Source organism: Pristiophorus japonicus, chromosome 4 (assembly GCF_044704955.1).
Source record: "Pristiophorus japonicus isolate sPriJap1 chromosome 4, sPriJap1.hap1, whole genome shotgun sequence".
NCBI lineage: Eukaryota > Metazoa > Chordata > Chondrichthyes > Pristiophoridae > Pristiophorus > Pristiophorus japonicus.
In genome coordinates, this window is record NC_091980.1 from 104,197,637 (window position 1) to 104,223,437 (window position 25,801).

At 62.4% G+C, this 25,801-nt stretch overlaps 1 protein-coding gene across 4 annotated transcripts in view; it reads left to right on the plus strand.

Moving 5' to 3' along the window:
• simc1 (SUMO interacting motifs containing 1) overlaps window positions 1-25,801 on the plus strand; it is a 79,545-nt gene that overhangs the window by 27,328 nt on the left and 26,416 nt on the right. For all 4 annotated transcript variants that reach the window (XM_070878466.1, XM_070878467.1, XM_070878468.1 and 1 more), the window contains exon 2: window positions 22,859-23,863. In XM_070878466.1, coding sequence (XP_070734567.1) covers window positions 22,859-23,863 — 1,005 coding nt within the window. The remainder of the gene's footprint in view (window positions 1-22,858; window positions 23,864-25,801) is intronic.

Here is a 25,801-nt window from a genome sequence, read left to right on the forward strand (position 1 = left end):
CTCCCCCCCAGTCTCTCTCCCCCCCAGTCTCTCTTCCCCCTCCCCCCAGTCTCTTCCCCCCCTCCCCCCAGTCTCTCTTCCCCCCTCCCGCAGTCTCTCTTCCCCCCTCCCCCCAGTCTCTCTTCCCCCCCCTCCCCCAGTCTCTCTTCCCCCTCCCCCTCCTCCAGTCTCTCTTCCACCCTTCCCGCGGTCTTCCTTCCCCCCCAGTCTCCCTTCCCCCCAGTCTCCCTTCCCCCCCAGTCTCCCTTCCCCCCAGTCTCCCTTCCCCCCCAGTCTTCCTTCCCCCCAGTCTCTCTTTCTCCCCCCCAGTCTCTCTTTCTCCCCCCCAGTCTCTCTTTCTCCCACCCAGTCTCTCTTCCCCCCCCCCCCGCCCAGTCTCTCTTCCCCCCCCAGTCTCTCTTCCCCCCCCCCCCCAGTCTCTCTTCCCCCCCAGTCTCTCTTCCCCCCCCCAGTCTCTCTTCCCCCCCCAGTCTCTCTTCCCCCCCAGTCTCTCTTCCCCCCCCCAGTCTCTCTTCCCCCCCCCAGTCTCTCTTCCCCCCCAGTCTCTCTTCCCCCCCAGTCTCCCTTCCCCCCCACTCTCCCTTCCCCCCCCACTCTCCCTTCCCCCCCACTCTCCCTTCCCCCCCACTCTCCCTTCCCCCCCCACTCTCCCTTCCCCCCCACTCTCCCTTCCCCCCACTCTCCCTTTCCCCCCAGTCTCCCTTCCCCCCCCCAGTCTCCCTTCCCCCCCCCCAGTCTCCCTTCCCCCCCCCCCAGTCTCTCTTTCCCCCCCCGCCCAGCCTCTCTTTCCCGCCCCGCTCCAGTCTCTCTTCCCGCCCCGCTCCAGTCTCTCTTCCCGCCCCGCTCCAGTCTCTCTTCCCGCCCCGCTCCAATCTCTCTTCCCGCCCCGCTCCAGTCTCTCTTCCCCCCCCCCCGCTCCAGTCTCTCTCCCCCCCCCAATCTCTTTCCCCCCCCCAATCTCTCTTTCCCCCCCGAATCTCTTTCCCCCCCCCAATCTCTTTCCACCCCCAATCTCTTTCCACCCCCAATCTCTTTCCCCCCCCCAATCTCTTTCCCCCCCAATCTCTTTCCCGCCCCAATCTCTCTCCCCCCCCCAGTCTCTCCCCCCCCAGTCTCTCCCCCCCCCCCAGTCTCTCCCCCCCCAGTCTCTCTTCCCCCCCAGTCTCTCTTCCCCCCCAGTCTCTCTTCCCCCCCCAGTCTCTCTTCCCCCCCCAGTCTCTCTTCCCCCCCCAGTCTCTCTTCCCCCCCGCTCCCCCAGTCTCTCTTCCCCCCCCACCAGTCTCTCTACCCCCTCCCCCAGTCTCTCTACCCAGCCTCTCCCCGTCTCTCTTCCCCCCCCCCACCCAGTCGCTCTACACCCCCTTTCCCCAGTCTCTCAACACCCCCTCTCCCAGTCTCTCAACACCCCCTCTCCCCAGTCTCTCTTCCCCCCAGTCTCTCTTCCCCCCTCCCCCAGTCTTTCTTCCCCAGTCTCTCTACCCCCTCCCTCTCCCCCCCCTCCCTCTCCCCAGTCTCTCTTCCCCCCTCCCCCAGTCTCTCTCCCCCCCCCCTCCAATCTCTCTTCCCCCCCTCTCCCCCGTCTGTCCACCCCCTCCCCGTCTCTCTCCCCCCCTCCCCCCCATCTCTCCATCCCCAGTCTCTCTCCCCCCCCCTCCCCCCAGTCTCTCTCCCCCCTCCCCCCAGTCTCTCTCCCCCCCTCCCCCGCAGTCTCTCTTCCCCCCTCCCCCCATCTCTCTTTCCCCCCTCCCCCCCATCTCTCTTTCCCCCCCCTCCCCCCGTCTCTCTTCCCCCCCCTCCCCCCCCAGTCTCTCTTCCCCCCCCTCCCCCCAGTCTTCCTCCCCCCAGTCTTCCTCCCCCCTCCCCCCCAGTCTTCCACCCCTCCCCCCCAGTCTTCCCCCCCTCCCCCCCCAGTCTTCCCCCCTCCCCACCAGTCTCTCTTCCCCCCTCCCCCCCAGTCTCTCTTCCCCCCCCCCAGTCTCTCTTCCCCCCCCAGTCGCTCTTCCCCCCCCCCACAGTCCCTCTTCCCCCTCCCCCCAAATCTCTCTTCCCCCCCCCCAGTCTCTCTTCCCCCCCCCCCAGTCTCTCTTCCCCCCCCCAGTCTCTCTTCCCCCCCCCCAGTCTCTCTTCCCCCCCAGTCTCTCTTCCCCCCCAGTCTCTCTTCCCCCCCCAGTCTCTCTTCCCCCCCCAGTCTCTCTTCCCCCCCCAGTCTCTCTTCCCCCCCCAGTCTCTCTTCCCCCCCCAGTCTCTCTTCCCCCCCCAGTCTCTCTTCCCCCCCCAGTCTCTCTTCCCCCCCAGTCTCTCTTCCCCCCCCAGTCTCTCTTCCCCCCCAGTCTCTCTTCCCCCCCCAGTCTCTCTTCCCCCCCCAGTCTCTCTTCCCCCCCAGTCTCTCTTCCCCCCCCAGTCTCTCTTCCCCCCCAGTCTCTCTTCCCCCCCCCAGTCTCTCTTCCCCCCCCAGTCTCTCTTCCCACCCCAGTCTCTCTTCCCACCCCAGTCTCTCTTCCCCCCCCAGTCTCTCTTCCCCCCCCAGTCTCTCTTCCCCCCCCCCAGTCTCTCTCCCCCCCCAGTCTCTCCCCCCCCCCCAGTCTCTCTCCCCCCCGCCCAGTCTCTCTTCCCCCCCAGTCTCTCTTCCCCCCCCCCAGTCTCTCTTCCCCCCCCCCCAGTCTCTCTTCTTCCCCCCCCAGTCTCTCTTCCCCCCCCCAGTCTCTCTTCCCCCCCCAGTCTCTCTTCCCCCCCCAGTCTCTCTTCCCCCCCCAGTCTCTCTTCCCCCCCCAGTCTCTCTTCCCCCCCCAGTCTCTCTTCCCCCCCCCAGTCTCTCTTCCCCCCCCCCCAGTCTCTCTTCCCCCCCCCCAGTCTCTCTTCCCCCCCCAGTCTCTCTTCCCCCTCCAGTCTCTCTTCCCCCCCCAGTCTCTCTTCCCCCCCCCCAGTCTCTCTTCCCCCCCCAGTCTCTCTTCCCCCCCAGTCTCTCTTCCCCCCCCCAGTCTCTCTTCCCCCCCCAGGCTCTCTTTCTCCCCCCGAGTCTCTCTTTCCCCCCCCAGTCTCTCTTTCCCCCCCCAGTCTCTCTTCCCCCCCCCCAGTCTCTCTTCCCCCCCCCAGTCTCTCTTTCCCCCCCAGTCTCTCTTTCCCCCCCAGTCTCTCTTTCCCCCCCCCAGTCTCTCTTTCCCCCCCGAGTCTCTCTTCCCCCCACCCAGTCTCTCTCTGCCCCCCCAGTCTCTCTCTGCCCCCCCAGTCTCTCTCTGCCCCCCAGTCTCCCTTCCCCCCCAGTCTCCCTTCCTCCCCAGTCACTCTTCCCCCCCCCCCAGTCTCCTCCCCCCAGTCTCTCTTCCCCCACCCAGTCTCTCTCCCCCCCCCCCCACTCTCTCTTCCCCCCCCCCCCCAGTCTCTCTTCCCCCCCCCAGTCTCTCTTCCCCCCCCCAGTCTCTCTTCCCCCCCCCACCCAGTCTCTCTTCCCCCCCCACCCAGTCTCTCTTCCCCCCCCACCCAGTCTCTCTTCCCCCCCACCCCAGTCTCTCTTCCCCCCCCGCTCCAGTCTCTCTTGCACCCCGCCCCAGTCTCTCCGCCCCCAGTCTCTCTTCCCCCCGCCCCCAGTCTCTCTTCCCCCCTCCCCCCAGTCTCTCTTCCCCCCCCAGTCTCTCTTCCCCCCCCAGTCTCTCTTCCCCCCCCAGTCTCTCTTCCCCCCCCAGTCTCTCTTCCCCCCCCAGTCTCTCTTCCCCCCCAGTCTCTCTTCCCCCCCCAGTCTCTCTTCCCCCCCCAGTCTCTCTTCCCCCCCCCAGTCTCTCTTCCCCCCCCCAGTCTCTCTTCCCCCCCCAGTCTCTCTTCCCCCCCCAGTCTCTCTTCCCCCTCCAGTCTCTCTTCCCCCCCCAGTCTCTCTTCCCCCCCCCAGTCTCTCTTCCCCCCCCAGTCTCTCTTCCCCCCCCCAGTCTCTCTTCCCCCCCCCAGTCTCTCTCCCCCCCCCAGTCTCTCTCCCCCCCCCAGTCTCTCTTCCCCCCCCCAGTCTCTCTTCCCCCCCCAGTCTCTCTTCCCCCCCCAGTCTCTCTTCCCCCCCCCAGTCTCTCTTCCCCCCCCCCCCAGTCTCTCTTCCCCCCCCCAGTCTCTCTTCCCCCCCCCAGTCTCTCTTTCTCCCCCCGAGTCTCTCTTTCACCCCCCAGTCTCTCTTTCACCCCCCCCAGTCTCTCTTTCCCCCCCCAGTCTCTCTTTCCCCCCCCAGTCTCTCTTCCCCCCCCCCAGTCTCTCTTCCCCCCCCAGTCTCTCTTTCCCCCCCCAGTCTCTCTTTCCCCCCCCCCAGTCTCTCTTTCCCCCCCGAGTCTCTCTTCCCCCCACCCAGTCTCTCTCTGCCCCCCCAGTCTCCCTTCCCCCCCAGTCTCCCTTCCCCCCCAGTCTCCCTTCCCCCCCCAGTCTCCCTTCCCCCCCCAGTCTCCCTTCCCCCCCCAGTCTCCCTTCCCCCCCCAGTCTCCCTTCCCCCCCCCAGTCTCCCTTCCTCCCCAGTCACTCTTCCCCCCCCCAGTCTCTCTTCCCCCCCCCAGTCTCTCTTCCCCCCCCCCCAGTCTCTCTTTCCCCCCCCCAGTCTCTCTTTCCCCCCCGAGTCTCTCTTCCCCCCACCCAGTCTCTCTCTGCCCCCCAGTCTCTCTCTGCCCCCCCAGTCTCTCTCTGCCCCCCCAGTCTCCCTTCCCCCCCCAGTCTCCCTTCCTCCCCAGTCACTCTTCCCCCCCCCCAGTCTCTCTTCCCCCACCCAGTCTCTCTTCCCCCCCCCCCCAGTCTCTCTTCCCCCCCCCCCCCAGTCTCTCTTCCCCCCCCCCAGTCTCTCTTCCCCCCCACCCAGTCTCTCTTCCCCCCCCCACCCAGTCTCTCTTCCCCCCCACCCAGTCTCTCTTCCCCCCCCACCCAGTCTCTCTTCCCCCCCCACCCAGTCTCTCTTCCCCCCCCACCCAGTCTCTCTTCCCCCCCCCCAGTCTCTCTTCCCCCCAGTCTCTCTTCCCCCCTCCCCCCAGTCTCTCTTCCCCCCCCAGTCTCTCTTCCCCCCCCAGTCTCTCTTCCCCCCCCAGTCTCTCTTCCCCCCCAGTCTCTCTTCCCCCCCCAGTCTCTCTTCCCCCCCCAGTCTCTCTTCCCCCCCCAGTCTCTCTTCCCCCCCCAGTCTCTCTTCCCCCCCCAGTCTCTCTTCCCCCCCCAGTCTCTCTTCCCCCCCAGTCTCTCTTCCCCCCCCCAGTCTCTCTTCCCCCCCCAGTCTCTCTTCCCCCCCCAGTCTCTCTTCCCCCTCCAGTCTCTCTTCCCCCCCCAGTCTCTCTTCCCCCCCCAGTCTCTCTTCCCCCCCCAGTCTCTCTTCCCCCCCAGTCTCTCTTCCCCCCCCCAGTCTCTCTCCCCCCCCCCAGTCTCTCTCCCCCCCCCAGTCTCTCTCCCCCCCCAGTCTCCCTTCCCCCCCCCAGTCTCCCTTCCCCCCCCAGTCTCCCTTCCCCCCCCAGTCTCCCTTCCCCCCCCAGTCTCCCTTCCCCCCCCAGTCTCCCTTCCCCCCCAGTCTCCCTTCCCCCCCCAGTCTCCCTTCCCCCCCCAGTCTCCCTTCCCCCCCCAGTCTCCCTTCCCCCCCCAGTCTCCCTTCCCCCCCAGTCTCCCTTCCTCCCCAGTCACTCTTCCCCCCCCCCAGTCTCTCTTCCCCCCCCCAGTCTCTCTTCCCCCCCCCCAGTCTCTCTTCCCCCCCCCCCAGTCTCTCTTCCCCCCCCCAGTCTCTCTTCCCCCCCCCACCCAGTCTCTCTTCCCCCCCCCCACCCAGTCTCTCTTCCCCCCCCCACCCAGTCTCTCTTCCCCCCCCACCCAGTCTCTCTTCCCCCCCCACCCAGTCTCTCTTCCCCCCCCCCTCCAGTCTGTCTTCCCCCCTCCCCACAGTCTCTCTCCCCCCCTCTCCCAGTCTCTCTCCCCGCCTCCACCCCCAGTCTCTCTCCCCCCCAGTCTCTCTTCCCCCCTCCCCCAGTCTCTCTTCCCCCCCTCCCCCCAGTCTCTCTTCCCCCCCCTCCCGCAGTCTCTCTTCCCCCCTCCCCCCAGTCTATCTTCCCCCCTCCCCCAGTCTCTCTTCCCCCCCCTCCCCCAGTCTCTCTTCCCCCTCCCCCTCCTCCAGTCTCTCTTCCACCCCTCCCGCGGTCTCCCTTCCCCCCCCAGTCTCCCTTCCCCCCCAGTCTCCCTTCCCCCCCAGTCTCCCTTCCCCCCCAGTCTCCCTTCCCCCCCAGTCTCCCTTCCCCCCCAGTCTCCCTTCCCCCCCAGTCTCCCTTCCCCCCCAGTCTTGCTTCCCCCCAGTCTCTCTTTCTCCCCCCAGTCTCTCTTTCTCCCACCCAGTCTCTCTTCCCCCCCCCCCGCCCAGTCTCTCTTCCCCCCCCAGTCTCTCTTCCCCCCCCCCCAGTCTCTCTTCCCCCCCCCCCAGTCTCTCTTCCCCCCTCCCCCCAGTCTCTCTTCCCCCCTCCCCCCAGTCTCTCTTCCCCCCGCCCCCCAGTCTCTCTTCCCCCCTCCCCACAGTCTCTCTCCCCCCCTCTCCCAGTCTCTCTCCCCGCCTCCCCCCCCAGTCTCTCTCCCCCCCAGTCTCTCTTCCCCCCTCCCCCCAGTCTCTCTTCCCCCCCTCCCCCCAGTCTCTCTTCCCCCCCTCCCGCAGTCTCTCTTCCCTCCCCCCAGTCTCTCTTCCCCCCTCCCCCAGTCTCTCTTCCCCCCCCCCTCCCCCAGTCTCTCTTCCCCCTCCCCCTCCTCCAGTCTCTCTTCCACCCCTCCCGCGGTCTCCCTTCCCCCCCCAGTCTCCCTTCCCCCCCAGTCTCCCTTCCCCCCCAGTCTCCCTTCCCCCCCAGTCTCCCTTCCCCCCCAGTCTTGCTTCCCCCCAGTCTCTCTTTCTCCCCCCCAGTCTCTCTTTCTCCCACCCAGTCTCTCTTTCCCCCCCCCCCGCCCAGTCTCTCTTCCCCCCCCAGTCTCTCTTCCCCCCCCCAGTCTCTCTTCCCCCCCCCCAGTCTCTCTTCCCCCCCCCCAGTCTCTCTTCCCCCCCCCCAGTCTCTCTTCCCCCCCCCCAGTCTCTCTTCCCCCCCCCCCAGTCTCTCTTCCCCCCCCCCCCCCAGTCTCTCTTCCCCCCCCCCCCCCAGTCTCTCTTCCCCCCCCCCCAGTCTCCCTTCCCCCCCCCCACTCTCCCTTCCCCCCCCACTCTCCCTTCCCCCCCCACTCTCCCTTCCCCCCCCACTCTCCCTTCCCCCCCCCCACTCTCCCTTCCCCCCCACTCTCCCTTCCCCCCCACTCTCCCTTCCCCCCCACTCTCCCTTCCCCCCCACTCTCCCTTCCCCCCCACTCTCCCTTCCCCCCCACTCTCCCTTCCCCCCCACTCTCCCTTCCCCCCCAGTCTCCCTCCCCCCTCCCAGTCTCCCTCCCCCCCCCCAGTCTCCCTTCCCCCCCCGCCCAGTCTCTCTTCCCCCCCCCGCCCAGTCTCTCTTCCCCCCCCCCGCTCCAGTCTCTCTTCCCGCCCCGCTCCAGTCTCTCTTCCCGCCCCGCTCCAGTCTCTCTTCCCGCCCCGCTCCATTCTCTCTTCCCGCCCCGCTCCAGTCTCTCTTCCCGCCCCGCTCCAGTCTCTCTTCCCCCCCCCCCGCTCCAGTCTCTCTTCCCCCCCCCCCCAATCTCTTTCCCCCCCCCATTCTCTCTTCCCCCCCCCCCAGTCTCTCCCCCCCCCCAGTCTCTCCCCCCACCAGTCTCTCCCCCCCCGCCAGTCTCTCTTCCCCCCGCCAGTCTCTCTTCCCCCCGCCAGTCTCTCTTCCCCCCGCCAGTCTCTCTTCCCCCCCAGTCTCTCTTCCCCCCCAGTCTCTCTTCCCCCCCCAGTCTCTCTTCCCCCCCCCAGTCTCTCTTCCCCCCCCAGTCTCTCTTCCCCCCCCAGTCTCTCTTCCCCCCCCAGTCTCTCTTCCCCCCCCCAGTCTCTCTCCCCCACCCCCCAGTCTCTCTTTCACCCCCCCAGTCTCTCTCTTTCCCCCCCCAGTCTCTTCCCCCCCCCCAGTCTCTTCCCCCCCCCAAGTCTCTCTACCCCCCTCCCAGCAGTCTCTCTCCCCTCGCCAGTCTCTCTTTCCCCACCTCCCCAGTCTCTCTCTCCCCCCCCCTCCCCAGTCTCTCTTCCCCCCCCAGTCTCTCTTCCCCCCCAGTCTCTCTTCCCCCCCCAGTCTCCCTTCCCCCCCCAGTCTCCCCTCCCCCCCAGTCTCCCCTCCCCCCCAGTCTCCCTTCCCCTCCAGTCTCCCTTCCCCCCCAGTCTCCCTTCCCCCCCAGTCTCCCTTCCCCCCCAGTCTCCCTTCCCCCCCCCAGTCTCCCTTCCCCCCCCAGTCTCCCTTCCCCCCCCAGTCACTCTTCCCCCCCCAGTCTCTCTTCCCCCCCCCAGTCTCTCTTCCCCCCCCCAGTCTCTCTTCCCCCCCCCCAGTCTCTCTTCCCCCCCCCAGTCTCTCTTCCCCCCCCCCAGTCTCTCTTCCCCCCCCCCCAGTCTCTCTTCCCCCCCCCCCAGTCTCTCTTCCCCCCCCCCAGTCTCTCTTCCCCCCCCCCAGTCTCTCTTCCCCCCCCCCAGTCTCTCTTCCCCCCCCCCAGTCTCTCTTCCCCCCCCCCAGTCTCTCTTCCCCCCCCACCCAGTCTCTCTTCCCCCCCCACCCAGTCTCTTTCCCCCCCCCTCCAGTCTCACTTTCACCCCGCCCCCAGTCTCTCTTCCCCCCGCCCCCAGTCTCTCTTCCCCCCGCCCCCAGTCTCTCTTCCCCCCTCCCCCCAGTCTCTCTTCCCCCCTCCCCCCAGTCTCTCTTCCCCCCTCCCCCCAGTCTCTCTTCCCCCCTCCCCACAGTCTCTCTCCCCCCCTCTCCCAGTCTCTCTCCCCGCCTCCCCCCCAGTCTCTCTCCCCCCCAGTCCCTCTTCCCCGCTCCCCCCAGTCTCTCTTCCCCCCCTCCCCCCAGTCTCTCTTCCCCCCCTCCCCCCAGTCTCTCTTCCCCCCTCCCACAGTCTCTCTTCCCCCCTCCCCCCCAGTCTCTCTTCCCCCCCTCCCCCAGTCTCTCTTCCCCCCCCTCCCCCAGTCTCTCTTCCCCCTCCCCCTCCTCCAGTCTCTCTTCCACCCCTCCCGCGGTCTCCCTTGCCCCCCCAGTCTCCCTTCCCCCCCCCCAGTCTCCCTTCCCCCCCAGTCTCCCTTCCCCCCCAGTGTCCCTTCCCCCCCAGTCTCCCTTCCCCCCCAGTCTCCCTTCCCCCCCAGTCTCCCTTCCCCCCCAGTCTCCCTTCCCCCCCAGTCTCCCTTCCCCCCAGTCTCCCTTCCCCCCCAGTCTCCCTTCCCCCCCAGTCTCCCTTCCCCCCCAGTCTCCCTTCCCCCCCAGTCTCCCTTCCCCCCCAGTCTCCCTTCCCCCCCAGTCTCCCTTCCCCCCCAGTCTTCCTTCCCCCCAGTCTCTCTTTCTCCCACCCAGTCTCTCTTCCCCCCCCCCGCCCAGTCTCTCTCCCCCCCAGTCTCTCTTCCCCCCCCCAGTCTCTCTTCCCCCCCCCAGTCTCTCTTCCCACCCCCCCCAGTCTCTCTTCCCACCCCCCCCAGTCTCTCTTCCCCCCCCCAGTCTCTCTTCCCCCCGCCCCAGTCTCTCTTTCCCCCCCCAGTCTCTCTTTCCCCCCCAGTCTCTCTTTCCCCCCCCAGTCTCTCTTTCCCCCCCCCAGTCTCTCTTTCCCCCCCCAGTCTCTCTTTTCCCCCCCCAGTCTCTCTTTTCCCCCCCCAGTCTCTCTTTCCCCCCCAGTCTCTCTTTCCCCCCCCCAGTCTCTCTTTCCCCCCCCCAGTCTCTCTTTCCCCCCCCAGTCTCTCTTCCCCCCCCAGTCTCTCTTTCCCCCCCCCAGTCTCTCTTTCCCCCCCCCAGTCTCTCTTTCCCCCCCCCAGTCTCTCTTTACCCCCCCCCAGTCTCTCTTTACCCCCCCTCCCCCCCAGTCTCTCTTCCCCACCCTCCCCCCAGTCTCTCTTCCCCCCGTCCCCCCCAGTCTTCCCCCCTCCCCCCCAGTCTCCCCCCCCTCTCCCCCAGTCTCTATTCCCCTCTCCCCCCAGTCTCTCTACCCCCCTCCCCCCCAGTCTCTCTTCCCCACCTCTCCTCCAGTCGCTCTTCCCCCCTCCCCACAGTCTCTCTTCCCCCCTCCCCCCCCCCAGTCTCTCTTCCCCCCCCACCAGTCTCTCTTCCCCCCCCACCAGTCTCTCTTCCCCCCCCACCAGTCTCTCTTCCCCCCTCACCAGTCTCTCTTCCCCCCCCACCAGTCTCTCTTCCCCCCCCACCAGTCTCTCTTCCCCCCCCACCAGTCTCTCTTCCCCCCCCACCAGTCTCTCTTCCCCCCCCACCAGTCTCTCTTCCCCCCCCACCAGTCTCTCTTCCCCCCCCACCAGTCTCTCTTCCCCCCCCACCAGTCTCTCTTCCCCCCCCACCAGTCTCTCTTCCCCCCCCCCCACCAGTCTCTCTTCCCCCCCCACCAGTCTCTCTTCCCCCCCCCACCAGTCTCTCTTCCCCCCCCAACCAGTCTCTCATCCCCCCCCACCAGTCTCTCTTCCCCCCCCCACCAGTCTCTATTCCCCCCCCCATTAGTCTCTCTTCCCCCCCCAGTCTCCCTTCCCCCCCCAGTCTCCCTTCCCCCACCAGTCTCTCTTCCCCCCCCCAGTCTCCCTTCCCCCCCCCCAGTCTCCTTTCCCCCCCCAGTCTCCTTTCCCCCCCCAGTCTCTCTTCCCCCCCCAGTCTCTCTTCCCCCCCCCAGTCTCCCTTCCCCCCCAGTCTCCCTTCCCCCCCAGTCTCCCTTCCCCCCCTGTCTCCCTTCCCCCCCTAGTCTCCCTTCCTCCCCAGTCTCTCTTCCACCCCCCCAGTCTCTCTTCCCCCCCCCACCCAGTCTCTCTTCCCCCCCCCACCTCCAGTCTCTCTTCTCCCCCCCCTCCAGTCTCTCTTCCCCCCCCCCTCCAGTCTCTGTTCCACCCCCCCCCCAGTCTCTTCCCCCCCCCCCGACCCCAGTCTCTCTTTCCCCCCCCCCAAGTCTCTCTTCCCCCCCCCAGGCTCTCTTCCCACCCAGTCTCTCTTCCCCCCCCCCCCCCGCCCAGTATCTCCTCCCCCCCCCAGTCTCTCTTTCCCCCCCCCCCAGTCTCTCTTCCCCCCCCCAGTCTCTCTTCCCCGCCTCCCCCTCCCACAGTCTCTCTTCCCCCCCGCTCCCCCAGTCTCTCTTTTCCCCCCCTCCCCCAGTCTCTCTTCCCCCCCTCCCGCAGTCTCTCTTCCCCCCTCCCCCCAGTCTCTCTTCCCCCCCTCCCCCCAGTCTCTCTTCCCCCCCTCCCCCCAGTCTCTCTTCCCCCCTCCCCCCAGTCTCTCTTCCCCCCTCCCCCCAGTCTCTCTTCCCCCCCTCCCCCCAGTCTCTCTTCCCCCCCTCCCCCCAGTCTCTCTTCCCCCACTCCCGCACTCTCTTCCCTCCCTCCCGCACTCTCTTCCCCCCTCCCCCCCAGTCTCTCTTCCCCCCCCTCCCCCCCCAGTCTCTCTTCCCCCCCCTCCCCCAGTCTCTCTTCCCCCCCTCCCCCACTCTCTTCCACCCCCAAGTCTCTCTACCCCCCTCCCACCAGTCTCTCTCCCCCCCCCCCAGTCTCTCCCCAGTCTCTCTTCCCCCCCCCCCCAGTCTCTCCCCAGTCTCTCTCCCCCCCTCCCCAGTCTCTCCCCCCCCCCCCTCCCCAGTCTCCCTTCCACCCCAGTCTCCCTTCCCCCCCAGTCTCCCTTCCCCCCCAGTCTCCCTTCCCCCCCAGTCTCCCTTCCCCCCCCAGTCTCCCTTCCCCCCCCAGTCTCCCTTCCCCCCCAGTCTCCCTTCCCCCCCAGTCTCCCTTCCCCCCCAGTCTCCCTTCCCCCCCAGTCTCCCTTCCCCCCCAGTCTCCCTTCCCCCACAGTCTCCCTTCGCCCCAATCTCCCTTCTCTCCCAGTCTCCCTTCTCCCCCAGTCTCCCTTCTCCCCCAGTCTCCCTTCTCCCCCAGTCTCCCTTCTCCCCCAGTCTCCCTTCTCCCCCAGTCTCCCTTCCCCCCCAGTCTCCCTTCCCCCCCAGTCTCCCTTCCCCCCCAGTCTCCCTTCCCCCCCCAGTCTCCCTTCCCCCCCAGTCTCCCTTCCCCCCCCAGTCTCTTCCCCCCCCACCCAGTCTCTCTTCCCCCCGCTCCCAGTCTCTCTTCCCCCCACCCCTCCCCAGGCTCTCTTCCCCACCCTTCCCCAGTCTCTCTTCCCCACCCCTCCCCAGTCTCTCTTCCCCCCCCTCCCCACAGTCTCTCTTCCCCCCTCCCCCCAGTCTCTCTACCCCCCCTCTCCCCCAGTCTCTCTTCCCCCCCCTCCCCCCAGTCTCTCTTCCCCCCTCTCCCCCCAGTCTTTCTTCCCCCCCCTCCCCTAGTCTATCTACCCCACTCTCCCCCAGTCTCTCTCCCCCAGTCTCTCTACACCCCCCTCCCCAGACTTTCTACCCCCCCTCCCCAGTCTCTCTTCCCCCCCCCTCCCCAATCTCTCTTCCCCCCCCTCTCCCAATCTCTCTTCCCCCCCTCCCCTCGTCTCTCTCCCCCCCACTCACCACATCTCTCTCCCCCCTCCCAGTCTCTCTCCCCCCGTCTCTCTCCCCCCCCTCCCCCCAGTCTCTCTTCCCCCCCCTCCCCCCCAGTCTCTCATCCTCCCCTCCCCCCCAGTCTCTCTTCCCCCCCCCCCCCCCAGTCTCTCTTTCCCCCCCCCCCCCAGTCTCTCTTCCCTTCCCCCCCCCAGTCTCTCTACCCCCCCTCCCACCAGTCTCTCTCCCCTCCCCAGTCTCGCTTTCCCCTCCCTCCCCCAGTCTCTCTTCCCCCCCCTCCCCCCAGTCTCTCTACCCCCACTCTCCCCCAGTCTCTCTACCCCGCTCTCCCCCAGTCTCTCTTCCCCCCCACCCAGTCGCTCTACACCCCCTCCCCCAGTCTCTCTACCCCCCTCTCACCCAGTCTCTCTACCCCCCCTCTCCCCAGTCTCTTTACACCCCCTCTCCCCAGTCTCTCTTCCCCCCAGTCTCTCTTCCCCCCTCCCCCCAGTCTTTCTTCCCCCCCGCTCTCCCCCAGTCTCTCTACCCCCCTCTCCCCCAGTCTCTCTACCCCCCTCCCTCTCCCCAGTCTCTCTCCCCCTCCCCCAGTCTCTCTTTCCCCCCCAATCTCCCTTCCCCCCTCTCCCCGTCTGTCCACCACCTCCCCGTCTCTCTCCCCCCTCCCCGTCTCTCCCCCCCGTCTCTCCATCCCCAGTCTCTCTCCCCCCCTCCCCCCAGTCTCTCTCCCCCCCCCTCCCCCCAGTCTCTCTCCCCCCCTCCCCCCAGTCTCTCTCCCCCCCTCCCCCCAGTCTCTCTTCCCCCCCCTTCCCCCCAGTCTCTCTCCCCCCCCTCCCCCCAGTCTCTCTTCCCCACCCCAGTCACCCCCGCCAGTCTCTCTCCCTCCCTCCCCCCCAGTCTCTCTTCCCCCCCCCCCCAGTCTCTCTTCCCCCCTCCCCCGTCTCTCTTTGCCCCCCTCCCCCACAGTCTCTTTCCCTCCCTCTCCCCCCAGTCTCTCTTCCCCCCCTCCCCCCCAGTCTTCATCCCCCTCCCGCCAGTCTTCCCCCCCCCTCCCCCGCATTCTTCCCCCCTCCCCCCCAGTCTTCCCCCCCTCCCCCCCAGTCTCTCTTCCCCCCCTCCCCCCAGTCTCTCTTCCCCCCTCCCCCCAGTCTCTCTTCCCCCCCTCCCCCCAGTCTCTCTTCCCCCCCTCCCCCCAGTCTCTCTTCCCCCTTTCCTCCCCAGTCGCTCTTCCCCCTCCCCCACAGTCTCTCTTCCCCACCTCCCCCCCAGTCTCTTCCCCCAGTCTCTTCCCCCAGTCTCTTCCCCCAGTCTCTTCCCCCAGTCTCTTCCCCCCCCAGTCTCTTCCCCCCCCCCCAGTCTCTTCCCCCCCAGTCTCTCTTCCCCCCCAGTCTCTCTTCCCCCCCAGTCTCTCTTCCCCCTCAGTCTCACTTCGCCCCCAGTCTCTCTTCCCCCCCTCCAGTCTCTCTTCCCCCCCTCCAGTCTCTCTTTCCCCCGCCCCAGTCTCTCTTCCCCCCCACCAGTCTCTCTTCCCCCCCCCCCCATTCTCTCTTCCCCCCCCCATTCTCTCTTCCCCCCCCCATTCTCTCTTCCCCCCCATTCTCTCTTCCCCCCCATTCTCTCTTCCCCCCCATTCTCTCTTCCCCCACTCTCTCTTCCCCCACATTCTCTCTTCCCCCCCCATTCTCTCTTCCCCCCCCAGTCTCCCTTCCCCCCCCAGTCTCCCTTCCCCCCCAGTCTCCCTTCCCCCCCCAGTCTCCCTTCCCCCCCCAGTCTCCCTTCCCCCCCCAGTCTCCCTTCCCCCCCCAGTCTCCCTTCCCCCCCTAGTCTCCCTTCCCCCCCCAGTCTCCCTTCCCCCCCCAGTCTCCCTTCCCCCCCCAGTCTCCCTTCCCCCCCCAGTCTCCCTTCCCCCCCCAGTCTCCCTTCCCCCCCCCAGTCTCCCTTCCCCCCCCAGTCTCCCTTCCCCCCCAGTCTCCCTTCCCCCCCAGTCTCCCTTCCCCCCCAGTCTCTCTTCCACCCCCCCAGTCTCTCTTTCCCCCCCCCCCCAGTCTCTTCCCCCCCCACCCAGTCTCTCTTCCCCCCCCCCTCCAGTCTCTCTTCCACCCCCCCCCAGTCTCTCTTCCCCCCGCTCCCAGTCTCTCTTCCCCCCCTTCTCCCCAGGCTCTCTTCCCCACCCCTCCCCAGTCTCTCTTCCCCACCTCTCCCCAGTCTCTCTTCCCCCCCCTCCCCCCAGTCTCTCTTACCCCTTCCCCCAGTCTCTCTACCCCCCATCTCCCCCAGTCTCTCTTCCCCCCCCCTCCCCCCAGTCTTTCTTCCCCCCCTCCCCTAGTCTCTCTACCCCGCTCTCCCCCAGTCTCTCTACCCCCCTCTCCCCCAGTCTCTCTACCCCCCCCTCTCCCCAGTCTCTCTACCCCCCTCTCCAATCTCTCTTCCCCCCCCTCCCCCAATCTCTCTTCCCCCCTCACCCCAGTCTCTCTTCCCCCCCAGTCTCTCTTCCCCCCCCAGTCTCTCTTCCCCCCCCAGTCTCTCTTCCCCCCCCAGTCTCTCTTCCCCCCCCAGTCTCTCTTCCCCCCCAGTCTCTCTTCCCCCCCAGTCTCTCTTCCCCCCCAGTCTCTCTTCCCCCCCCAGTCTCTCTTCCCCCCCCAGTCTCTCTTCCCCCCCCCAGTCTCTCTTCCCCCCCCAGTCTCCCTTCCCCCCCAGTCTCCCTTCCCCCCCCAGTCGCCCTTCCCCCCCAGTCTCCCTTCCCCCCCAGTCTCCCTTCCCCCCCAGTCTCCCTTCCCCCCAGTCTCCCTTCCCCCCAGTCTCCCTTCCCCCCAGTCTCCCTTCCCCCCCCAGTCTCCCTTCCCCCCCAGTCTCCCTTCCCCCCCAGTCTCCCTTCCCCCCAGTCTCCCTTCCCCCCCAGTCTCCCTTCCCCCCCAGTCTCCCTTCCCCCCAGTCTCCCTTCCCCCCCCAGTCTCCCTTCCCCCCCAGTCTCTCTTCCACCCCCCCAGTCTCTCTTCCCCCCCCCCCCAGTCTCTTCCCCCCCCCACCCAGTCTCTCTTCCCCCCCCCCCTCCAGTCTCTCTTCCACCCCCCCCCCAGTCTCTCTTCCCCCCGCTCCCAGTCTCTCTTCCCCCCCCTCTCCCCAGGCTCTCTTCCCCACCCCTCCCCAGTCTCTCTTCCCCACCTCTCCCCAGTCTCTCTTCCCCCCTCTCCCCCCAGTCTCTCTTACCCCTTCCCCCAGTCTCTCTACCCCCCATCTCCCCCAGTCTCTCTTCCCCCCCCCCTCCCCCCAGTCTTTCTTCCCCCCCTCCCCTAGTCTGTCTACCCCGCTCTCCCCCAGTCTCTCTACCCCCCTCTCCCCCAGTCTCTCTACCCCCCCTCTCCCCAGTCTCTCTACCCCCCTCTCCAATCTCTCTTCCCCCCCCTCCCCCAATCTCTCTTCCCCCCTCACCCCAGTCTCTCTTCCCCCCCAGTCTCTCTTCCCCCCCAGTCTCTCTTCCCCCCCCAGTCTCTCTTCCCCCCCCAGTCTCTCTTCCCCCCCCAGTCTCTCTTCCCCCCCCAGTCTCTCTTCCCCCCCCAGTCTCTCTTCCCCCCCAGTCTCTCTTCCCCCCCAGTCTCTCTTCCCCCCCAGTCTCTCTTCCCCCCCAGTCTCTCTTCCCCCCCCAGTCTCTCTTCCCCCCCAGTCTCTCTTCCCCCCCAGTCTCTCTTCCCCCCCCAGTCTCTCTTCCCCCCCCAGTCTCTCTTCCCCCCCAGTCTCTCTTCCCCCCCCCAGTCTCTCTTTCCCCCCCCCCAGCCTCTCTTCCCCCCCCCAGTCTCTCTTCCCCCCCCCAGTCTCTCTTCCCCCCCCCAGTCTCTCTTCCCCCCCCAGTCTCTCTTCCCCCCCCCAGTCTCTCTTCCCCCCCCAGTCTCCCTTCCCCCCCAGTCTCCCTTCCCCCCCAGTCTCCCTCCCCCCCCAGTCTCCCTCCCCCCCCCAGTCTCCCTTCCCCCCCAGTCTCCCTTCCCCCCCAGTCTCCCTTCCACCCCAGTCTCCCTTCCCCCCCAGTCTCCCTTCCCCCCCCAGTCTCCCTTCCCCCCCCAGTCTCCCTTCCCCCCCCAGTCTCCCTTCCCCCCCCAGTCTCCCTTCCCCCCCCAGTCTCCCTTCCCCCCCCAGTCTCCCTTCCCCCCCCAGTCTCCCTTCCCCCCCCAGTCTCCCTTCCCCCCCCAGTCTCTCTTCCCCCCCCCCAGTCTCTCTTCCCCCCCCAGTCTCTCTTCCCCCCCCCAGTCTCTCTTCCCCCCGCCCCAGTCTCTCTTCCCCCCGCCCCCAGTCTCTCTTCCACCCTCCCCCCAGTCTCTCTTCCCCCCTCCCCCCAGTCTCTCTTCCCCCCTCCCCACAGTCTCTCTCCCCCCCTCTCCCAGTCTCTCTCCCCACCTCGCCCCCCAGTCTCTCTCCCCCCCAGTCTCTCTTCCCCCCCTCCCCCCAGTCTCTCTTCCCCCCCTCCCCCAGTCTCTCTTCCACCCTCCCCCCAGTCTCTCTTCCCCCCTCCCCCCAGTCTCTCTTCCCCCCTCCCCCCAGTCTCTCTTCCCCCCTCCCCACAGTCTCTCTCCCCCCCTCTCCCAGTCTCTCTCCCCGCCTCCCCCCCCAGTCTCTCTTCCCCCCCCAGTCTCTCTTCCCCCCTCCCCCCAGTCTCTCTTCCCCCCCCTCCCCCCAGTGTCTCTCTTCCCCTCCTCCCCCCCAGTCTCTCTTCCCCCCCCTCCCCCCCAGTCTCTCTTCCCCCCCTCCCCCCCAGTCTCTCTTCCCCCCCTCCCCCCAGTCTCTCTTCCCCCCCTCCCCCCCAGTCTCTCTTCCCCCCCTCCCCCAGTCTCTCTTCCCCCCCTCCCCCCAGTCTCTCTTCCCCCCTCCCCCCAGTCTCTCTTCCCCCCTCCCCCCAGTCTCTCTTCCCCCTCCCCCCAGTCTCTCTTCCCCCCTCCCCCCAGTCTCTCTTCCCCCCTCCCCCCCAGTCTCTCTTCCCCCCTCCCCCCAGTCTCTCTTCCCCCCCTCCCTCCAGTCTCTCTTCCCCCCTCCCCCCAGTCTCTCTTCCCCCCTCCCCCCAGTCTCTCTTCCCCCCTCCCCCCAGTCTCTCTTCCCCCTCCCCCACAGTCTCTCTCCCCCCCTCTCCCAGTCTCTCTCCCGCCTCCCCCCCCAGTCTCTCTTCCCCCCCAGTCTCTCTTCCCCCCTCCCCCCAGTCTCTCTTCCCCCCCCCCCCAGTCTCTCTCTTCCCCTCCTCCCCCCCAGTCTCTCTTCCCCCCCTCCCCCCCAGTCTCTCTTCCCCCCCCTCCCCCCAGTCTCTCTTCCCCCCTCCCCCCCAGTCTCTCTTCCCCCCTCCCCTCCAGTCTCTCTTCCCCCCCCTCCCCCAGTCTCTTCCCCCCCTCCCCCCCAGTCTCTCTTCCCCCCCTCCCCCCCAGTCTCTCTTCCCCCCCTCCCCCCAGTCTCTCTTCCCCCCTCCCCCCCAGTCTCTCTTCCCCCCCTCCCCCCAGTCTCTCTTCCCCCTCCCCCCAGTCTCTCTCTTCCCTCCTCCCCCCCAGTCTCTCTTCCCCCCCTCCCCCCAGTCTCTTCCCCCCCCCTCCCCCCCAGTCTCTCTTCCCCCTCCCCCCAGTCTCTCTTCCCCCCCTCCCCCCCAGTCTCTCTTCCCCCTCCCCCCAGTCTCTCTTCCCCCCCTCCCCCCCAGTCTCTCTTCCCCCCCTCCCCCCCAGTCTCTCTTCCCCCCCCTCCCCCCCCAGTCTCTTCCTTCCCCCCCTCCCCCCCCCCAGTCTCTCTTCCCCCCCTCCCCCCCCAGTCTCTCTTCCCCCTCCCCCCAGTCTCTCTTCCCCCCCTCCCCCCCAGTCTCTCTCTCCTCCCCCCAGTCTCTCTCTTCCTCCCCCAGTCTCTCTTCCTCCCCCCAGTCTCTCTTCCCCCCCCCAGTCTCTCTTCCCTCCCCCCAGTCTCTCTTCCCCCTCCCCCCAGTCTCTCTTCCCCCTCCCCCCCAGTCTCTTCCCCCCCTCCCCCCCAGTCTCTCTTCCCCCCCCTCCCCCCCCCCAGTCTCTCTCTTCCTCCCCCCAGTCTCTCTTCCTCCCCCAGTCTCTCTTCCCCCCCCCCCAGTCTCTCTTCCTCCCCCCCAGTCTCTCTTCCCCCCTCCCCCCCCCAGTCTCTCTTCCTCACCCCAGTCTCTCTTCCTCCCCCCCAGTCTCTCTTCCTCCCCCCAGTCTCTCTTCCTCCCCCCAGTCTCTCTTCCCTCCCCCCCCCCCCAGTCTCTCTTCCCTCCCCCCCAGTCTCTCTTCCCCCCCTCCCCCTCCCCAGTCTCTCTCTTCCCCCTCCCCCCAGTCTCTCTCTTCCTCCCCCCAGTCTCTCTCTTCCTCCCCCCAGTCTCTCTTCCTCCCCCAGTCTCTCTCTTCCTCCCCCAGTCTCTCTCTTCCTCCCCCCAGTCTCTCTCTTCCTCCCCCCAGTCTCTCTCTTCCTCCCCCAGTCTCTCTCTTCCTCCCCCAGTCTCTCTCCTTCCTCCCCCCAGTCTCTCTCTTCCTCCCCCAGTCTCTCTCTTCCTCCCCCCAGTCTCTCTTCCTCCCCCCAGTCTCTCTTCCCCTCCCCCCCCGTCTCTCTTCCCCCCCTCCCCCCCAGTCTCTCTTCCCCCCCCTCCCCTCCCCAGTCTCTCTTCCCCCCCTCCCCCCCCCCCCAGTTCTCCCCCCTCCCCCCCCCAGTCTCTCTTCCCCCCCTCCCCTCCCCAGTCTCTCTTCCCCCCCCTCCCCCCCCCAGTCTCTCTCTTCCTCCCCCCAGTCTCTTCCTCCCCCAGTCTCTCTTCCCCCCCTCCCCCCCCCCCCCGTCTCTCTCCCCCCCCCCCCCCGTCTCTCTCTTCCTCCCCCCAGTCTCTCTTCCTCCCCCCATCCTCCCCCCAGTCTCTCTTCCCCCGCCCACCTGCACTTTCCTCTATCTTTCAGAATGCTGTGAAAATGTTCATGCAGATGATCACATCGATATTCTTGGCAAAAGCCCTAGAAGCTTCCAGCCCTCAGCTTGAGCCGCAATAAGCTGCAAGCGGTTCATCCTCACTTCCAGCTATCTCGTATATCGTACTGCGCATGCGTGACCATATCGAGCCCGCATAGCAAAGGACATAAAACTCTTTGTGCAGATAATCACTCCGTTTTTAAATTACTATTTACTGAGTGTCTATTGACATTGTGTCATCCAATGAGATGGTGGCAGAGCGAAACTCGCAGCAAACAGTGTAATGAACAACAACAACTTCCATTTATAAAGCACCTTTAATGTAGTAAAACATCCCCAGGTGCTTCAACTGAGCATTATCAGACAAAAAATGATACCGAGCCAAAGAAAGTGACATTTGGCCAGGTGACCAAAAGCTTGGGCAAAGAGGTGAGTTTTAAGTAGCGTCTGAGAGGTGGAGGGATGAAGTGGTTTGGGGCAGGAATTCCAGAGTTTAGGGCCTCAGCAGCGGAAGGCACGGCCACCAATGGTGTGGCAGAAAAAATGGGCCTGACCCCTCCCTATCTCTGTCACCTGCTGCAGTATTCCAAGAACTCTGCATTCCTCTAACTCTGAACTCTTGGGCAGGTCCTGCTCCCCTTACCTCACCAATGTTGGCCATACCGCCTCGGCCTGAAGCTTTGATATTCCCTTTTTAAATCTCTCCACTTCTCCTTCTTTAAGACATGCCTTAAAACTTGCCTCTTTGTCCAAGCTTTTAGTCACCTGTCCATTTGTCTCCTTTCTTGCGGTGTCAATCTTTGACTGATGACGCTCCTGCAAAGCACCTTGAGATATTTTCCTATGTTAAAGACTACATACAAGCAAGTTGTTGTTGTTGTAATTCTAATGCAACTTATCTGATTTGCAACAATGACTGTGCTTCTTAATACACTCATCTCTGCTCTCCACTTCCTGTATTGTTGCTTCATCCATTGCTGCTCCTATCCTGTTGCCAAATCACTCTTCCTCCTGAACAAAGCCTCCCTGTGCTCTAGGCAAGGCAACCATTGCCACATCCACCATCTACTGCCTCTCTTCAGGTTACCTCATCCCTGCCTCCTGGTGGTTACAGGGGGGGGAGGGTGAGGGGGTTGGTGAGGGCGGGGGAGGGGGGATGGTGTGTATGAGGGACGGGATGGAGAGAGCGGAGGGAGGGTGGAGTGTGCGGTGGGGGGAAGTGAGGGGGAGGGTGATCATGAGGGAGGAGAGGAGAATGAGTCGCAGGATGAAGACATTGTGACCTGCATAATCCTTTGGTGGTGGTGACGAGATCGAACAGTGAGGATGGTTAGACAATCTTCCCTTGATTTTCTGCACTGTGATCTGCGTGGCCTGTTTCTTTCACTGAGCGGTCGCTTTAAAGTTCTGCGCGTGCACAGTAATTCCAATATAAAGCTTGTGAGTGAACCGTGCAGGACCTTGCAGATTACCGTGTGGCTGCACACGCATGCAGCTTCGAGGGAACGTTGGTGGTAGAGTGTCTGTGAATAACAACATCGTGGCAGCTCTCTGGGTACCTTACACAGTCCCACTGACGACATTCTTGTGATCAGCCACTCGCTGTACATTGAAAGAATGGTGGGGTAGAGTTTTCCCACTAATCGGGAAATTGCACCTGAAATGCACATGAAATTGTACCAGTTAGGTTACACTTCAAGTTTCCGCTAGTATTTATTTGTATATTCACAAATGTAAAATCTTCCATAAACCAGTGCCATCAGGCAGTGTAACAGAACATAATCACTTTCTTTTTCTTCCCATTTAAAAGTATTCCTTTGTGTATTTGAGTGTAACGGCGCAGCTTTAATAATACAGCTGAAAGTGGGTTTATCACCAAAAATATGCATTTTTTAATTCAGTGTGTCCAGTCCACCACCTGTGATTAACCTGATTTAAAATCATTAAAAATGACTTCAAATAACTTTACTGAACCATTTAATTGGTGTTTACTAGTAAGTCTCTTCGTAAGTTGAAAGATTTTTGATGTGAAAAAGCCTTTAAAAAGTGGCCAAAGAAAATGTGCGAATTTGAAGAGCCTTCCCGAACCAGCACCATCGGCGGAATCTGGCAATTTTGGCCTGGAGACGTGGCCAGTTTGTGGGCGGAGTTTGATCCGGGCGAATGGAATCTTGAACCAGCGTGTAAGATCGCGGGAACAACAAGCGCGAGTGGTTTTGGGCCTAACTTGCGTTTAAAATTCCCCGATCTTTTGGGCTGGTTCGGCCGAATCCGCCCGGATTGCGCTGATATTTCTGGCGGCAACAAGCGGAATCTCGACCCTGGTATGATTTTCTGTTGCTGGCTTGTGTTCGGTCAGTGACCCAATAGCTACTGGCCATAAAAAAACAGGGCTGTGGTAACTTTGAGGGGCACCGGCATTTCAGGCAGCAGGTCCTGTTGTAGGAGGTTGCAGAGTTCTGCTGCAGCCTGCCTGGTGAAATGCTGCCCCCTCCCACACAGCTCCTCAGATAGGTCCAAGAAGGGGACTCTTGGCCTGTAGACCCTGTGTGCTGGGCGCAGACCCCCTAGTTCTCTGAGCTGCCCAGGTGTTGGTAGTGGTGGTTGCTGAGGCTGCTGCTGTCCCACCATCCAAAAGAAGGAAGCACAAATGGTTCCTATAATAGAGTTGTAAGGCAACAAAAGTGTAGAAGTAGTGATCTGGAAGCTCTTCCAGCAAACCAGGCAGCAGCAGCTCCTGAGATCTGGTGAGCTGCAGCTGAAAGCTCCTTTTATTCTGCGACAGGAGCTGTCGGAGGCCAATCCCGCTCGGTGTTGCTGGCGGATCGAGACTGGTCGGAGGGCCCACGATTTCGGGTTAAAATGCAATGGGGGTGAATGTGACATTACGGAACGGATCTTTGACCGTTTAATTGGGACCCCACCTGCCCCGTTCCAGCTGGGTAGAGTGGGTTAAAATTGGCCCTGACAATCTAATTCATTATTTTCCTCAATAGCTATTGGGTATTGCTGCATAGTGCACCATGTACCAGTAGCAAAAGAAATAAAGAGAGCATTTTCATTTCCTCTCTTCACTTCCGTCTAATCTTCCTCATTTGTAACTTGCCCTTTCAGTTAAAAAGCAGCCCATGCTAGTGGAATTAGTCCCCAGATTCTATAGACTTGTATTCCGAACTGCTGCAGCAAAAAGCTTTTTCTCTTCTCAATCCAAGCATGAAACATGGCATTGAGGCGAAAGGTTGTGTCTTCATCTGCTTGATATTAACTAACGACACCAGGTAACTGATTCCAGGAATTCTGTCTATATTTTACAATACAAAGAAAAGAACATCCAGTCTGTGAGGAAGTACAGTTTGAGCATAACCCTGCAATAAGGTTTCTTGAATTCAAAGTAAAATGCTCGGGCCTTTCTCTCTTTTTCTTTCAGGACAATATTGATTTGACAGGAGATGAAAATGAAGTGTGCAATCAAGTGAACAATGCTGAAGAAGACATGGGAAGTATGCAGGTTAATTTGACAAACTGTTACCAAGGAGAGAAAAGCCCACAGCCCCCTGCTTCTAGTAACTCGAGTCATGTTTTATTCGATTACGATGAAGACCTGTCAGATGATGTCGGGGAATGCCTGTCTCCTGGCTTACAATCTAATTGGATGATGTGCAAGGATGAACCTGACCTCGAAGCTCCTCCTATTTTGACAGTTGAAGTTACAACTGAGGAAAATTCATTTACACCTGTTCACAATAAACCTCCCGACGAAGGCCCATTGCCAGAACTGGACTTCATTGGCTTTGATGAAGACTCTCACACCCCTGCAACATGCACGTCCAGTCAAATGAGTTATTCTTTTTGCAGCATAAATTCAGCTAGTGACACTAGTATAAATAGTGATTTGGAATCTTTGGAAACATTTTCACCATACACACTCGCTTCGTGTTCCTCGCCAAGTAGTGCTGGCGACCTTTTGGAAGATGATCTTAAAAGCCACATTGAGGAACCAATTAATGGCATAGTTGATGGACCTGTAGAAGGTTTAAGGACCGGTATTGAAGGTATACCATCTTTGATATCTCAGAACTTTGAGGAGTTTGAACTGGATCATGCCTTAGATCACTCTCCTCCCAGCATTAACATGCCATTGCTGGAATCTTGGGAGCCGCTGCAGAGTCCAGATAAGGAAGATAAAAGTCAATTGAACTGCTTGCCAGTTGGAAGCAAAGCACAGGACCCTGTACCTGTATTAGAACAGTTTGGAGATCGAGTTCTATCAACAGAGGAGTCTGAAAACCACCGACTGACATCAAATGAAGCTAAGGAAGCAAGCCCGAACTGTTCAGTAGACAGAGAGCTGTTGCAAGGTTTTCAATACTTCATCGGAGCACCAGTTCAACATATGTTTGTTAAACGTCACAGAAATGAAAAATGGCACAAGGTAAGCCCTGCTGACAAAATCTGGCCACGTAGAGATGGAGTCTCAAGCAAAATATAATATATTAGCAATACTTATATGTGGTCTTCTCTCTTGTGTTCTTTATGGTCCAAAACAAGCATAGATTTGTACATCAGGCCATCTCATCATGAACATCAGCCATTTAATGCCCCATCTCACTATCTTTTAAATGTTTTTGTAGATTTTTATGAAATTTAATATGGAATGTCTCTTCATAAGATGCATGGTTTCTTATTTAAAATGGAACACGCTGAAACATAGAAATATAGAAATTTACAGCGCAGAAGGAGGCCATTCCAGCCCATCGTGTCCACACCGGCCGACAAAGAGCCACACGGCCCTTGGTCAGCAGCCCTAAAGGTTACATATAAACCTATGAACAATGACGGAAAGGCAATGAGCACCCAGCCCAACCAGTCCGCCTCACACAACTGCAACACCCCTTATACTGAAACATTCTACACTCCATTGATTGTCACGACAATAAATTAAGCTAATTTATTCTGTCTGCAAGCTCTTGGGTCCGTTCAAGAAGGAAAGAAGCTTTGTATATGATGCTTCTGGCCTGGGAACTGGTTCAGGATTTAAGTTATGCTCTTGTACTCCTTTTGTTGTGAATCTGTAGCTTCATCACGAGCTGCTCAGATGTAAATGTTGCTGGTTGATTCCGCCCTACAATTACACATTGGAGTAAATGGTCCTATCCCTAAACCTCTGATTGGGTCTTGTGAAACATCAGGTCTGCAGCTTATAAGAATCATTCAGCAAGAAGGAAGCCATTTGGCTCATCATGCCAGTGCCAGCTCTTTAAAAGAGGGATCCAATTAGTCCCACTCTTTCCCTCAATTTCAAAATTCTCATCCTTGTTTACAAATCACTCCTCTCTATATCTCTAATCTCTTTCAGCCTCACAACCCCACGCGATGTCTGCGTTCCTCAAATTCTGCCCTCTTGAGCACCCCTGATTATAACTGCTCAACTATCGGTGGCCATGCCTTTAGCTGCCTGGGCCCTAAGCTCTGGAACTCCCTCCCTAAACCTCTCTACCTCTCTTTCCTCCTTTAAGATGCTCCTTAAAACCTACCTCTTTGACCAAGCTTTTGGTAATCTGCTATAATATCTTCTTATGTGGCTCGGTGTCAAATTTATTTGTTTTGTCTTATAACACTGCTGTGATGCGCCTTGGGATATTTTACTACGTTAAAGGCGTTATATAAATAGAAGTTGTTGTTGTAGCCCTGAAACTGTTTCACCTTCAAGTAAATCTCCAATTGCCTTTTGAAAGTTACTGTTGAATCTACTTCCGCCACCTTTTCAAGCAGTGCATGCCTAAAATCATGGCCCAGAAATTCCGCTTTCCCCTTCCCGCGGGTGTTCGACTAGATTTTAGAGAAAAAATGCGCACCCACCTGAAGCTGCTGCGCTCACTCGAGATCCCGGTCCACAGGCCCCCTCTCCCAGCACGTTGCAGCGCATGCTCATAGGGACGTCCGTAAGCTGGAGCTGGAGTCACATGGCTCTGGGCACCCAATCAAGGTACAGTATTTTCTCATTCATAATAATGGGAACTCTGTAAGTTGGAATTCCCATTATTATGAATGAGAAACCCCCCCCCCCCCCCAAACACCCAAAACACTAATAAAAAAATAGAAAATATACACTACTTGTTTAAGATTCATTTAAATTAAAGTTATTAATGTCTTATAAAAAATTTATATATTTTCCCGATTTAAAAAAAAAGTATTTTTAATTATGCCTTAAATAAACTTACTGTAGTGGGGAGGGTTTTTAACAATAAAATATGTTTTCATAACTTTATTTTAATATGTTTTTGTGTATTTTAAAACACTTGCGCCTGTAAAAGTAGGCTGTGCGCCTGCTTTTATCAGGCACAAGATTTTTGAGGACATTTGCCGGGCA